The 15,908-nt window shown below is 42.1% G+C and overlaps 1 protein-coding gene and 1 long non-coding RNA gene across 5 annotated transcripts in view; one reads left to right on the top strand and one right to left on the bottom strand.

Annotated features, from left to right (window-relative positions):
• The window catches only part of NCEH1 (neutral cholesterol ester hydrolase 1), a 21,496-nt gene continuing 5,588 nt past the window's right edge, over positions 1-15,908 (top strand). The window contains exons 1-5 of one of the 4 annotated variants that reach the window (XM_065073837.1): positions 570-770; positions 1,629-1,681; positions 10,481-10,709; positions 12,557-12,626; positions 15,062-15,233. In XM_065073837.1, coding sequence (XP_064929909.1) covers positions 12,589-12,626; positions 15,062-15,233 — 210 coding nt within the window. In that variant the 5' untranslated portion in view covers positions 570-770; positions 1,629-1,681; positions 10,481-10,709; positions 12,557-12,588. Of the gene's footprint in view, positions 235-451; positions 771-841; positions 1,143-1,628; positions 1,682-10,480; positions 10,710-12,556; positions 12,627-15,061; positions 15,234-15,908 lie in introns of those variants that run through there. The other 3 variants (XM_021300558.2, XM_065073835.1, XM_065073838.1) reach the window with 3 other exon arrangements.
• The window catches only part of LOC110365921 (uncharacterized), a 17,750-nt gene continuing 17,169 nt past the window's right edge, over positions 15,328-15,908 (bottom strand). Inside the window, exon 4 of the long non-coding RNA XR_010474661.1 lies at positions 15,328-15,342. This is a non-coding gene — a long non-coding RNA (uncharacterized LOC110365921). The remainder of the gene's footprint in view (positions 15,343-15,908) is intronic.

The following is a 15,908-nucleotide window of genomic DNA, read 5'->3' on the forward strand; positions in this document are numbered from 1 at the left end:
GATTGGATTTGATCCATCGCAGCCTTCGCCTCCGCCACAGCCTCTGGGCTCGGTGGAGAAGGGCAAACCCTGCCTGGACCCAGGTGTTCCGTCCTCTGTTGGCAAAGAACCTCCATCCTGCACATCTTCTGGTGCTGGAACCCCTCAGAAGGGAAACTGGGGGGTTTGCTGTGGGGTCGCTGCCTCCTGCGCCGGCCCTACAGAACCTCATGGATGCTTTATGGCAGCCCCGGGGTAGGCAAAGGGAAGCGGGCCTGGGTGCGGGTGGCCCAGCGCACAGCGGAGCGGCCCCTCAGCCCCTGGCCGTGCCGCTCGGGGCGACACCAGCCTGGCGAAGGGCGACGCAGCCCCCTCCCCGCCGGGCCCCCGCCAGCCGTGCCGCACAGGCCTCTTCCCGGCCGGCCCGAGGTGTTCCCGGCCGAGAGGCGCGGCGAGGTCCGCGGAGCGGCCTCCCCGCCAGGCGGGCGGGCCCCGGGCGGGGCGGCGCTGCGCGGGCGCGGAGGCGCAGATAAGGGCGCCGCGAGCGGGTGCTGGCACACAGCCGGCGGGCTGGGCACGGAAACACCGGGGCTTCCTCCGGGGAGCCCGGCTCTGAGGCGGCCCCCGCGCACCGCGGGGTGGCAGCGGCGGCGATGCGGGCGGCCTGGCTGCTGCTGCCGGCGCTGGCCGCCCTGTCCGCGTACTACGTGTACCTGCCGCTGCCCGGCACCGTGTCGGACCCCTGGAAGCTGATGCTGCTGGATGCCACCTTCCGGGCCGTGCAGCAGACGGTAAGGCAGCGCCCCGGGCCCGCTCCCGGCTCTGGAAAGGCGGACAGACTCCCCCCGCCAGGCCCCCGCCGGACGCGCCCCAGTGCCGGAGGCGGCTGGAAGCGGCGGCCGCGATGTGCGCCCCGCGCTGTGCCGGAGGAGGTTCCCGCATAGCCCTCCCGCACCGGTCCCGGAGTCCCCGCGGCCCGAGGGGGAACCGGCCCATCCGGAGAGCCGCGCCGCAGGCAGCGCTCGGTAGTTAGAGCCGAGCGGGAGGAGTCGGCAGCATCACCGACATCCGCGGCTGCAGCCGATCCCCGTTGTGCTGGGTCCCGGTCGCATCCAGGAGGAGCAAATGGCCTCGGGTCCGGGTGCGACGCTCTGCGGGCGGAGGTGAAACCCGGGGGCAGCGCCGGGGGGGAGGCGCGACGGGGTCGCCCCAGGCTGCTGGTGGTTTCGTTCTGATCGGTAAATCAAGCGTGCACATTTCAGCAAAGCTGGCATCCAGTCTGCCCTTGTGGGTTGCATGGTGTAGATTTTGTTAATGTGATTTAGTCTCGTTTCTGGCGTGCAGGCTTTTGATCAAGAAAAGAGAATTAATGTTTTTTATTCTGATATATTCAGTATGCCTTAAGGAAAGAAGACGTAGGGAAGCTCTTTCAAATATAAAACTGCCTTGATTTGGAATAGTGTTCCTGAACAAAACTGAATGCTTGATTTTTTTATTTTATTTTATTTTTATTTTTTTGGCACAAGACACACGTGCCAATTCTGTCACTTCATGATATTTCCCTCATATTCTGCCGGTGCTTTTATGCTGACATCAGAGACCAAGCTTTCTGATAGTGGCTTTAACTGTCAACTTTATCTTTTTTCTAGGATGGTCTGATCTTTTAAAAGGACGAATCAGTCATTGTCAGGCCTGATGTAAGGTAGTATGTATGTGAAAGGTTTTGGGTTGTTTTTGTTTTGTTGTGGGTTTGTTGTTGTTTTATATTTTTCTAGCAGCATTTCATTTTACTAAGTTGAGACTAAAATGTACAAAACCTTGGACTTTGAGTGGAGAGCACCAGCATATTCAAAATGGGATTAAATTAATTAACAGGGACTAGATGGGAATGTACCTTCTACATTCCTAATACAATAATTGCAGATGCTGGGAAGCATGAGGAAGGTGGCTTACACCCAGTGTCCAGACTTGTATTAATATATTCTACCTGAATAGCTTCTCTGGTTGCCACTGTTGGAGACAGTCTGGAAGCAGACAGACCACTCCTCTGAGCTACTGGGGCATCTTTGCATTGTCAAAATGTGTCACTGAATCAAAGCATATATCTAGGATGAAAGGATAAAGCCTGCTTGCTTGTATAGGATAAAACCTGTTTACTTCCATACCCTCCTATATGTCTGCTATGAAAATTATGCAGACATGGCCTACAATAGCTTAATTCTTCAGAAAAATCTATGGCTTGACACTCACTTTTTCTATGTTGTTAAGTAACTGAACAGCAAGTGTCCAGCTCAACCAAATTCGTCCATGGTATGGACAGAAAGGCCATGATGCCCCCCAGCTTGCTGCCTGCAAAACACCCAGCTCAGCCAGGAACACCTGAATCAAGTCCATAACCTCTAGCTGAAGGAGACCTATCTTTAGAAAATCATATGACTGTGACTATATATATGTATATTGCTGTTGGCTTATGTACGCATTCAGTTTGTTTATGTGGTATGTGGGGCATAGTCAGATGAGTTCTGGTGCCTCTAGCCTGGAGGCTAACAGGTATCTCTCTTGAAATATTCTAGAGGTTTTAATGCCAAGAGGATCTGGCAGGACAAAGCCTGACTGGTGGCATCTGGATTAAACTGGCAGCGAGAGGCCGACATGCTCATATCTGTCCCTGCTCTCTGGGATGGGGAAGTCTCTGTTAGGGGGAAGTGGTAATTTCTTGGTTGTTTACATCTCTGGCCATAGAAATACAAACTTCTATAGTGAGAAAAGTTACTAAACAAGTAATAGTTCCTGTAATGTGGCTTAGAAACCAAAGGAAGGAGCAAGTGCTTACAAACCAAAGAAACAAGTGAGTTTTGCACAAAAGCATAGAAGTGAGGCGTTAGAGGTGCCCTGAATCATAGAACAGGTGAGCCTCAGGCATTCGGAGGGAAAGAGAAGTTGCTTTTCCAAGTGTTAGAAGTCTTTCCAACACAAAAGAGACAGCACAAAGTCAGGAATAAATGACTGCCATTAAGAAGGAACCGTGTGAACTGAAGCTAGGATTGCAGAAGTTAAGCTTGAGTATTTACTTTGTTAGACAGCTTTTGTGTGTATCTTAAATAAAGGATATGCCTTTTCCTAGAGCTCAGCTTCTTTCTTTCTCTACCAGCTATTGCAAGACCAAGTGGTTTAACATTTCTCTAAATGTGACCATTGAACTTTGCCCCACTTCTGAATGTATTTTCAGCTTGCTATTTTTTACTTTCCTTTGTGGGTTTGATAGCAGACAGAAGTACATTTCTGGTTTTTAAAATCTCTGAAATGTACTGTAATCATTTTTTCCAAAAGCATGAAACAAACTTAATGTGTTTCAAGTGCAATTAATTGTCTTTTCCTTATTTTGAAATAGGTTTGCAAAGACTCTGACAATTAAGCATGACAATTTCTTGTTAAGGATAATGTGTTTCTTTTCTCAGTGCATTAATAATCACTACCAATAAAACATAATAAGGCTGTCATTAGATTTAAGCATACTAATTATATAAGGACCAACTCAGCATCCTAGTGTAGGATGAGACACTTCAACAAAAGTTGAAGTATAATCACATGGTTAAAAATATACATAATGCTTATATGGCAGTTGCTGTAAAGAGGTTTCAAAACATACTACAGAGGGGACTGATACTGTCATCCTAATCTTAAATTGGGGGGAACAGAGATAGGAAGAGAACTTACCTGAGGTCACAAAAATTCCAGTGGTGGAGCTGGTGTCCTGGTTTTGTTAAAAAAAACAAGTTTCTCTTTTAGTGAATTTGCCTGACAGCTAAAGCTTTCATATTAGCTGCATTTTCCTGGAGAACCAGATACATGTTTTGGTAAACATAGCAATGGAATGCAAAGTTATTGATAAGGACAGATTCACATCTCCTGAGAGGGGCAATGAGAAACAGGTGACCAAGAAACTGACCACTACATTCCATTCACGTGAATACTTCATATAAAAGTGGGAGATCACGAGGATCTCGTCCCTTTGCCTTTTTCCCTTTTCCTTATGGCCAACATTAGGAGAGGACCTTGCTAGTCATCCCTGCGAACTGAGGCCTAGTGACAGACTGAATCCAGCTCCAGTTGGCTGCAGAGTCCAATCCAGCACTTTGGGTGTCGGCTCTGTAGTTGATGAGACTTTCAAGATTGGTTTTGTATATTTTGTATTATTTTCTCTATTTTTATTAGTAGCATTAGTAAAACATTTTTAATTTTTCCAACTCTCTTCTCTCTGTCCTTCTGTCCCTCCTGATTGCCTGTCCTGAGTGGGAATAGGGGAGAGGGAGGGGCAAATGGGGGAAGGGAGGCGGGGAGGAGGTTAACAATACATCTGGCAGGGTTTTATTGTCACCCCCCTCGACAGCTGGAAACTGAGCTGGGTTTTTAGAGCCTTGTTCCTGCACCCTCTTTAGTGTCCTGTGCTGCCCCAGAAGGAAAGCAGAGAAACTTGGACTTGAAAAATATTAATGAATTGGTGTGAAAGTGCTTAACTGAGAGAAATTTGCCCCTCTCACTTGTCTCAAAATAGGGTATGGTAACATTTTTACAGAAAACTGATAAAACACAATTTTAGATCAGAAATGAAAAACTATGTGCATATGTATATATATAGGTACATCAGAATTCAGATTCACTGAAATTTGAACAGCCACATAAAATTAATTATGGGACTGAGCAACAAGTTTAACCATAGTTATTGTTTTACTTGGTGTCTGTCAAGAAGTATCTAAAGCAGCATGTTGTAATTCTGCAGTTAACAGCAGGATTGATAGAGGTGTTTTTCACTTCTTCCTTTAACCAATCTCCCTTATCAGAGTAAAGAGAGCAGTATATGTTTACTTAATAAGCAGTAAGTTCTTTCTGAACACCGCTGTCAAGATATTTGCTATTCTGGTGCATGGCAAGGAAGAAGGGATTTTTCTGAAACTTGGACAGCTGTTAGCAGAGGTTTAGAAGGACGAATAGGTTGGCATAGAGTCCATACGATAGATGTATATGGAAGAAGGTAGGCGGCTGCACAGGGGAGAAAACTATCCTCATATTTGTCCTCATCAGCTAAGCAATCAATCCCTTCGTGACTCTCTGCCACTTGCTTTTGTAATGAATTCTAGGGCATGAGGCATCAACATCTAGGATTAGGGAAAACAGTAGTTAGTTCTAGGACTTTAATCTGTCTACTCATATATTTCACAGCATGTGACTTCTGGATATAAGTCATAGTTGTAGCCGCCCAAGTAAGTTCTTGATGTTTTTACATGCAAGAAAAGAGTCTTGGGATTGCTTTACAGTAAGCCAAGCCGCTGCTTATGGCAGGTGGGTCTCACAGCAGTGGCACCGGAGCAGAAACAGAACCATGCTGGAAGTCCTCTGTGCAGTAACATAACTTGTTTTTTTGTCTCTGTCTAGGATAAAAGCACATACCTATTCATCCATTATGTGCACAAAACCTTACAGTAAAAATGTAATCTAGTTTCTGCTTCTAATTGCTAAAATGTAAAGCAGTCTACTTGACTTTAAACAGGATAAACTGCATGAAATGTACAAGAAAAATTATGTTCTGCCCATAGCTAAAGGGGGAAATTACATAAGTGTATTTTTCACTAATCTCTGTTACTGACTACAAATACTGTAGCTGGCAGTCTGGACTCTAATGTTCTAGAAATGTGTTTTGCAAAGTGATGCCTGAATTGAGGACAGTACCTGCATCTTTTAAGGTAGGAGGTTTAGTCTTAGACAGTTCAGTCACCCAGTTCCAGCATCATTACTCATTTGAGTCATGAGTGAGATTTGGCTCAGTCCCCAGTAGTGTTATATGAAGAAAGAGCCTTAGTTGTTTGCCTAATTCCTGATCCCGCTGAGGCCTGTAAGGTCAGAGCGGGACCTTTGGTCTGACAGCTGTGATGGCAGCAGAGGAAGCAGCTGATGCATTGGGACACGGTGCCTTTGTGCCCTGTCTGAATGTGACCTGCTGCAATAATTGTGTGACTAAAGGTTGGAGACGTGAAGCCCAACAGTATTAGGTCTGGAAGTCATATGAGGACAAAGAATTCCAATATGCGGAGTACTGTTAGAGGTTAATAGAAATTAGCAACAGAAAAACTATTTTGGATTATTTTTTTTTTTGGTAATACAGAACACATGACTAATATGGAATACAAGTCCATGAGGGATGTAGGTGTAGTAGTCATGAGCATTTGGGAGTCTTCATGAAATTACCAGCTGAGGAGCCAATAGAAGAATCCTAATAGTTTGGGGACAGATATTGGTGATTGAAGTGAATATGTTGCCTGTTTAGAGCACTACTTTCTTCATTCTGTCTGCTTTTTACCACCACTCTGACTCCTTTCTTCATTTATTGAAAATTTTCTCCTACATCAATTAAATCTTTCACTATCCATCAGCAATAACTCACTAGGAGGAAGGCATCAGTCTTGAACAGTTCAGTCTCTAGAGGGTCCCTGGGTTGTCCCTACCTGAAAACTCCTGTTATGGGGATGTCCTGGTAAAAGAGAAGGAGACTGTGGCTGTACTGGTTGCTTTGCCTGACTTGTTGGAGGGCTGGGGAGCATAAGCCACAGTGCTGCTGAGGCAGACGTGGGTCTCACAGAGAGCAGCCCCAAAATGAAAAGCTGCAATCAGAAATGAGCAATAGGGGTATTGTAGTATGTCCACGGTGGTTATTTGCTTAATTGGCTCAAAAGCCAGCAAAATACTCACATTTGCATTCCTAGCCTGTCTCGCGGGGTCCTCCTGTTCATCCAGCTCTGCCTTACTTGCCATTACTCAATCCAGCCCATGATGCCATCAGGTTCACCTGACACGTTTTCCCAGTTACCTGTTCAGAAAACAAAAGTGTTTATTCAGCTGGATGCATAAAAACTGTTCCTACGTGGGAAAACTTGTGGTTGTGACCCAGACTGAATGATGTGCTGTGCCATGCTTAGGGCTGGTGCAGCAATTCTGGGCTGATTGCCCACAGGGCTTTCATCTTTGTACTATCCCCTCTTATTTTTTTTTCTGTAGTCCCCCAAAGTTCTTAACTTCCCCCTTGTCCTTTTGCTGTGTCTTTGCTAGCTTTTATTACAGCACTGTCTTGTCTCCCTTTTCACCAGCAAACACTGTTTCTCTCTTCTATTCTGCATGCATAGACACGCACACGTAATTTCCATATATTTAAGTGCTGTATTTGATAGCCTGCAACAGTCCTGCATTCTGTCACAGTAAGAGTGATAAAGTCACAGATACCAGCAAGGATCAAACCACTCACAGCTGACATGAGGTGACTGGATACAGTTTTGATAATGGATTTAAGCCAAATCCAGCTGTGGACTGTGGCCAAAAGGGCTGGTTGCATCCTTCCCTCCCCAGTCTCTCTGTCCTGCCTTGGCTTCTCAGTAAGATGGTGACCTGGCTGGAATTTGCTGTTGTTTCTCTGATTTTGCTGGCTTCACAGGGAGCTGATGCAGCAAGGTGATACTCTGAGGCTTCACATTTGTTCGTGTCAACACAAGAAAGGTGCCAGGAATGCACAGTCAACAGGATGGGCAGGTTTGCTCTTTGGGGGGCAGTGTAGTCCTAGAAGAGTTAGCCAGCCATTAAACACATCTGCTGCCAGTAGTTATATAACAGAGTGATAAGATATTATATATCTATTTTAAATATTTGTTTATAGAAAAAATATAAATATCAGAATTTTATTTGTAAGAACTTTGGACAAGACTAGCTCTTTGCCAGCAAAAAGTGCAATCACGACGCCTTATAAAGGACAATCAGACAGACTAATTAGATGGGTGTACTCACAAAAAAATCTGTCTGATAAGTGTTTAGCAAAAAAAAAAAAGCCAATGCCTAACAAAAAAAATAGGACTGTTGTTTTTGTGCCCTGATGTACAATGTGTCTCTTCCAGGCTTTTGCATTCTTAGGAAGAGTGGTCTATTCTAGGAAAAGAAAAAAGGCATGAAAGCCTGTGATAACCTGGGGATAGCCACGGCGCTTTGAGTTTTAAAGATCAGGGCAAAACTCTTTCTAGTAAACAACACTAACTAGCCTTGAAACGTTTCTGATTCCAGGGAACATTTGATCATCTCATCTACAAAGAATGTGGACTAAAGGGGGAGAAAACTAAAATGGGATGTCTATTGCAGAACAGTCAGGCTAAAAAGAAATAAATCTACAAACGCAGTTTTCCCTGGCAGTATTTCTGAAGTTGATTCCCAGTGGTTACCGTCCCCAGGAGCCTCCGTGGGGCACAGCGAGGGTCTGGTCTTCAGCTGGTTACATCAGTGGCAGCCCAACAAACTGTGTGCCAGATTATTAATAGATGTATTGTTCATCAGATTTTGAGTTTGAACTGGATTTTCCTGTGGGAATTTTTCAGTAACAGTAGGAAAAAAGCATGTTCTGAAATTCAGAGGTACAAACAGCCTCATGAATTCAGCATTTCTTCCCAATGGCTGGATACTTTGTGTTTCTTCTCCCAGAGAAATGCCTTGCAGTATAAAGAAATGATTTTCCATCCAAAAAGCAGCAAGCATTTTAAAATTTGGATTACCACCAAACTATGGCAGCAGGGTGACATTACTACAAGCTAAAGCAAGAAAATAAGGTCATTTTTGTAAATTCTTGTTTTGGAAGTGAATTCCTCTCCCTGCTCTCATAGCGAGCCATATAAAAGCTTGTCTGTTTTCTACAGCAGTCTGCAGTGGAAATACAGCTATGCAGGGCTGTTTCTCTACAGCACCTAACTGAAAGCAAATGTATATATTTTTATTTTTTTATTTTTTTTAACATTCAAACTAAGGATGACAGATTAAAATACTACATGTGAGAAACTGGGGCTGTAGACCTATGAAGACAGATCTTCTTTGGCATGGATGCTGCTGAATGCTTCAAAATCTGCTTTTCCTCCAGAGGTGTGTGTGTATCCTTGTGAACAGATAATAGAAACCAGAAAGAGACTCTGAAACTCTTACTTACAAAATCACGGCTGTCACAAGGAACCAGACTTGGCTTCCACTTAGCTTTTGTACAAGTTAAACTATGGCAAGTATCCGTTCTTCACAACGTGAAATGTGGTCAGACCGGTACCTGGGTGATCCTGCTTTTTTGGGTGTCAGCACCTTTAATTCATGCTGGCGGTTTTGCGCTGTACCACTGGTACCGGCAGAATTAAAACAGTAAAGTGGTTGTATGTAGCCGAGATGCATGTCTCCTAACAGGACACTTTTTCTTCCAAGTATCTGTTACCTCTATGCAAAATAAAAAATCCCAGCTGACAGTTTTCTTTATGGTGGTCATCCTAAAGATACACATTATGCCTGTATTAATTTTACCTCCCAACTTCATCGCCTCGACTGAAAAAGTTGTAGAAAAGGCTGAGCTGATTTTTCCAATTTCTAGACTTCATCACTAGCATAGAGATTAACTTTGCAAAATGAGAAAGACCTCCACTACTTTTTAATGGCCAGTATCAACATTGTGGTCCCTGCAGCCCTTTGGCTCACCCTTTGCCTCCCCTTTCACACCAGCCAGGGAATGGGCACAAGGATTCACCGCAAATAGTGTGCAGGTCACACAGGGGGAGCAGGTCGTGACCATTTGGGCTGGAGGAATGCCTTGGATCCCTGTGCTATTTGCTGAGACAAATAGGTTTTTAATCTCTTCAGGGCAAAGTTAAAAAAATAAACATGAAAACAAAAGTCCTGGATAGGCAAAGGAGATAAAATGTTATTCCTTCTACTGTAAGGGGACTGAAAGATCAGATCATTCTTCATTTTCATAGTGTTTTACACCCCACCCACCAAAAAAAAAAAAAAAAAAGTCATGTGCTTTAGTCGCTGGGTTGGAAAAAAAAAAGTCACTAGCCTGCCATGGTTCTTGGATAGTGTTTTGGATCCTTCCCAATTCAGTAGGTAAATACAGGACAAGCCAATAAACAACTATTATATTCCTTTAAGACCATTCCTGTTTTCAAATTTCTTTGCAATCCTCGAGAACATTCTTAATTTGGAAGGGGAAAGACTTAACGCTTTGGGGTGGAACAAGAGAAATACTTGGCATTTTTGGCATCTTACCACCACAAAAAATTAGTCTGTGTGGTATTGCCCTCTGCTGGCACTGGTCTGAGGAGCTTCCCAGGTCTCATGGTGGAGCACACTGGCGATGTTCATCTCTTTTCAGAGGTGTCTTTCAAAGGCAAGGATCTGAGTGCTCATTCACATTTGTTTTGATCCATGTAGTGCTCATAGTTTGATTTGACAACACAGAATCTTTTATGGACAGTGTTTTGTTTTAACACAGCTTTAAAAGCATTAGAGGTCTTTGATAATTGTTCATTTTCTGGTGAATATTCTAAGAATCCATATTCATTTTCATATAGGACCTGCCCTTTGAAGATGGTTGCATTAAACGTCAATGCGGTTTTGTATGATATGCTCTGAAGTAACAGAACTGTCCTTTTTTCTTTTTTCCTAGTGTCACCTGATTCACTACCTGAGACTCAGCCATCACTTAATAGTTCTGAATTATATAATTTGTACCTTTGACAAACTGAAGTCTGTCTCCTCTGAAGACCTTACCATCACAGATGCTGTTTTTGATGGCGTGGAAGTCCGAATATTTGAACCCCCTAGGAAGCGGGATGAACAGCTCAAGCGCAGCGTTGTTTACATCCACGGAGGGGGCTGGGCCTTGGCAAGTGCAAGTATGTGTCTGCCAGGAATTAAATAGGATTCTGGGCTGGTGTCCTCCTAGCGGGAGAAGCCAAAAGCTGCTTTTTCTGCCAGGCATGACCATTTTGCTAAGACATACCTGATTTCAGGAGTAGCTGTCTCTGCTCTGGTAGATCCAGCTCTAAGGAGGGAGGGGAAAAAATATCATGAACACACAGCAAAAATGCATCTCTTATCTGCGCATGAGCTGTAAAAAGGCCAAAAGATTAATTTTGTTACATCCTGAGAGGAGAAAATAGCTTATTGTTTAAATTCTTGGGATGCCTGGGTGGGGTAAGGCCAGTCCTCCGTTTTCTATGGCCATGTTCAAATGCCGATCAGGATCCAGCAACCACGTGTAAGGGTTTTGCCCCATTTTCACTCAATAATTAACAGAAGAGTGAGCTGAACAACACTGTAACAGCATCGCTAACGTTTGGCTTTTAAATAATGCATTCTTGGAATATATCCTGCTGATCACAGGCAATGGGCAGAGTGATGGAGGAAATGAGTAGAGGTGGGTTCCCCTGCCTTAGGGGACAACTGCCACCACCAGCAGAAGTTACCTTGAAAATTAATGCTGTTTACTCCAATTAACTTGGAAGCTACAAACATGATCAGAGAAATTAAGGTATAGCTATAGACCATGATAAACTAACCGCTGATCCTACCACCTTGTAACAGGAGAAAAACCATGGGAGGAGAAAGGGCATGTGGTTCTTATGGCTGCTCCATCTGATGGGAGTCTTCCTCCTTTTACTTCCTCATTGCTCTTGTGACATTATGAAGTCCATACAGCCCTCATGCATCCTGTGGCTTCATCTGTAGAAAAAGAACATTAATGACATTAATGGAGTTTTTCCAAAATGCTCCAAAGCAAAGACTGGTTGCATTTGGACTATGCATGTGTAAGTCTCTTAGACCATGATTTAAGTGAGATTTAGGTTCCTAAATAACTTTAAAATCTGGCCTTCACATGCCTTTGGAAATCCCATCACTTTATCCTATAGCACTTTAAATTTTTTTCTCCTCTTCCTACAGAGGGATTGTATTCTGAGATGGGTTTTCTTAGGCCTATCTAAGGGATGTTTGTTAGTGTCCTGCCCACCTCATTTGTTTTGTAACAGTTTGCATATGACTCTTGTGCTAAAAGTTTATATTAAATTGTCACGCTTTGTTTGGATGACTGTAGCTCAGCTGTGTCAGGACACTGTCTTCGAGTCCAAGATGCAGAAGTTAATGGCACAAATGTTACGCAAAATATTAAATTCTAAAACTAGATACTTTAGGAAACGCTTAGTGTCTTAGTATATTTTATAGTACCAGGAACCATCAATTAAGTAACTGGAAAGGAATAAAATTAAAGAAAATCAGTCCACCGATAAATATGATAGCTGTGATTAATCCTCCCTTAAATGAGTAGTTCAGTTGACACTAATAGGCAACTCATTCGAATTAAAGCAATGCACGCTATAATAAAATGACCAACAAGCAGTGACTCATAGAGTGGTAACTCTGGACGCTAATGCCCCCAGGCCTCTGGGTACCCTAAATTTTGCCCAACTGAGAGAATTGTAATAGATGGATGAAATGACATGCCTCAAGTCACCAAGAACCAGCTGAGAAAGAAAGCATTAGACTGCAGGGACTTTTCAAGGCATGAATTATGTCCCTTCTGCTACAATATGAATTTGGCAATTATCTGTTGCACGCTGATCTCATTTACTTTGCTTATATTTGTATAATGTGTTTATATTTTCTGAGAAGGTTTACCTACGGCTTTTTGAATATTGACACAAATGGACTCGTATGTTCCTAACACCATGTCCTTTCATTCCAGGAACAAGCCTTTATCACAATCTCTGCAGAATCATGGCTGAATCTCTCAATGCTGTAGTTGTCTCAGTTGAGTGAGTAATCTAAAACTGATCAAATAATTTTAAGGTATTAGAAATATGTAACGTAGTCCTTTTAGCTCTTCTCTTGTCACTGGCTTGTGTATAAGGCTTTAACTTGGACAATCATTCTCTTTATCGGTGTGATATTTTTACCCTTTTAAAATCACAACAAATTGGAAAGGTATCAAAAATTCATTTGGGTTTCTAATTATTTTAGAGGTCCTTCTAGAAGGCAGAAATGTGGGAAAAGAAAGTAGCACTTAATTCAGTTGGACAATTACTAAAATGCAAATTTTAGTGCATCTTGCAATGGTATCTATATTTAAGGAGTGCAGCTAAAACCTGAGATCACTCAAGTACCAAGTTATGATCCTGTAAATACTTGTGAACTTTAAGAATAAACAACCAAACAAACCAAACACATTTGGACATGATATATACCTGAAGGAAGGCTGAACTACATCTCTATGCCTTCTCATGTGGCAAGAGGGACTTCTGCCATCCCCAGTGGCCACTCCCACAGGTGCAAGGTATATTTTTAATATATATACATATACATATATATACATACACATAAAAAAATCATATAGTATTAAAATATATATATTAACACTCCCCGAAATCTGTCTATAAACCATAATTTCTATGTCCTATTGAGCAAGGGTCTGCAATGTAAAAAATTATCAAATCATTCTCCCCCGCTCATTAAACAGAATACACCGAGGAGTCTGGCATTTCCCTGCCGCTCTCTCGACTTCCCGCTGTTCTACTGTCTCGTTTAAGCTTTGTCCTCCATGAAGAGCCGAGGACTGCCAGGGTGCCAGACAACAGAGAAGCAGGGTTGCTTTTTTAACTCGCTGAACAAGTCCAAAGTAAACAAATCTCTCGACTAGCTCACTACATTACCTAGATGACTCCAGCTTGATTGGTACTTTTCCCATCCTTATTGTCAACTTTAATATTTTCTGTTGCACACCCAAGCACTTGATGTAACTACTCAAGCTTCCCACCTACTGTTGATTACAAACCAAGCTCTGTGATCTAATTGCAACTTAATTTTACAGAGTTGATGTTACTCATTCAATACTTACAGCATACTTTAAAGGATCACCCTTCTTTTTTTTTTGTTATTTATTAGTAGAAACAATGAAAAGTACAAAAGCAGCTCTTAGTTATTTCAGACGAGCTGCAATCACAGTATTGAAAAGTTCATTATTATTCCTTTTCTGATTTATGGTGGTGTAATTCTGCTTGTTTCTCTGAGTTATTGTTTACCTCTTCTCCTTAGCCATTATATCTTTCAGTCAAAGTTTATTGCTCAATTAGTGAAGTCTAATTAGATTTCTCATTGGTTTAATTGCACGTCTCATTTTCATGATACATCCATAGTTTGTTTTCCAGTTTCGCAAGGAGTTCCCAAAGGATTCTCTCGTATTCCTTAGTAGTTGATGCAATATATAGGTTGCTTTCTGAAGGCAGGTCAGATTTGGAGTTCAAAATGCTTTTTGCATAACCTAAGTTTAAAATTTATTCTGCATATGTAACTTTTTTAGTTTAGATTGTAAAGAAAATGTTTTGAATCAGAAAATTGGATTTTGTTTTGCTGAGCTCTGCTGAGAATATGTAAAATCTGTTACTTGAAAAGCTACAAACAGAAGACATACTTTGTACCATAAGGCCTAGTAACAACTCTTATATTACATATTATTCAGTAAATATGAACAGACTTCTCCCGCACTGTTTAGAAACTGAGAAAATCTCGTGAATGGGATTCAGCTGCTGGCTCTTCCTGGGCAGACTGTTTTACTGTTTTCTCTCTCTGTGCCTCACTCTCTCCACCTGTGCCATGGGCATATTCTTGCTCCTCTCCTTGATATAGGAGAGGAATTACTGAATCTGTTGCACTGAGACAAAATTGGTTCTTCTTGGCTTCGCTTCTTGGGTATTATTGGTTTTGTGGCACAGAGGTGAGCAAGGTTCACCCCCTTCTGAGCACAGGTAAAAATTAGGAAAAAACTGCTTAGCTAGTTGGCTCAGTGGAATCTCTTGGGAGTATATTAAATATTCTTCCTCATACTAGTCATGGGGGATTTGGATCAAAAACAGGCTGATTATAATGACTCCCTTGCCAAGGTTGTTTTAAATACTCATTCATTTTTATAATGTGTGATTAAATCCTCTATTGGGAAATCCTAGGAATGAGCTGCACAATTTTATACGATCTTGGTATTATTCATATCTAGTAGGTTTGTATTAATCCTTCAGAATTAGAGCATTAATTATAAGATTAAGTCTTACATAAATATTACACACCTCATATTTTTCTCATCGTATTTGTCCTAATGAAATAGTAATTTGCCATTAAAGAATACCTGATAGCACCTGCTAATCCTGAAAGAGAGGTAGATACATGTTAATAATTGTTTCTCACCTCTTTTCTTTCGCAGATACAGGCTGGTACCAGAGGTGTGCTTCCCTGAGCAATTCCACGATGCTCTTCGGGCTACTAAACATTTCTTGCAGCCTGATGTCTTGGCTGAGTATTCAGTTGACCCGAGTCGAATTGCAATTTCTGGCGATAGCGCAGGAGGAAATTTGGCAGCTGCTGTGTGTCAGCAGGTAACGTCCAGTCTCTGTTATGTATTACACTACGACAGTCCCTAATTCAGAGATGCATATAGGTTGACAGGTTCTTTGTGCTGCATCATCACAAGGTGATACGCCAACCCTAGAGACAGAATGGTAGAAAGCCAGCATCTGGTCATTTTACAGAAGAAAAATGAGTCAATTGCAATATGAATCACATGACTTGCAATGTCTTACTACAGTTATGAGTTGTTATGGGCCAGATTTTAAGAGCAAGTAGCTAATTTACTTTTTTTATCCCTTTTGTTGGTGAATTTTTTATTTTTCTAAGTAGGTAACTAGGTACATGTGTAATTTATCAATTTAGCTTTCTATTTTTAGATTATTGTCTCTGAAAATGTTTTTCTTTCTTTCAAATACAAATGAGGGACAAAAATACAATAAATAGAAGCTTAATTCTTCTGTTAAATTGTCATCCTGTAGCATTTTGCAATTTTAAGGAAATTTCTTTTGTATGTCTGCAATTTAAATGTAATCTGAATTTAATCTAGTAAAGATTTTAAAGGCAGCCTGGGGCAAGTAACAGTATTTCATTCAACCATGAAAAATATTATTATTGGGTTTTTTGTATTACCATAACCATTGATGATAAGAAAGCAGATGTCATGTGCAGACAGCTAGTTATTATGACAACCTTGCAATATTGAA

Source organism: Columba livia, chromosome 9 (assembly GCF_036013475.1).
Source record: "Columba livia isolate bColLiv1 breed racing homer chromosome 9, bColLiv1.pat.W.v2, whole genome shotgun sequence".
Taxonomy (NCBI): Eukaryota; Metazoa; Chordata; class Aves; order Columbiformes; family Columbidae; genus Columba; species Columba livia.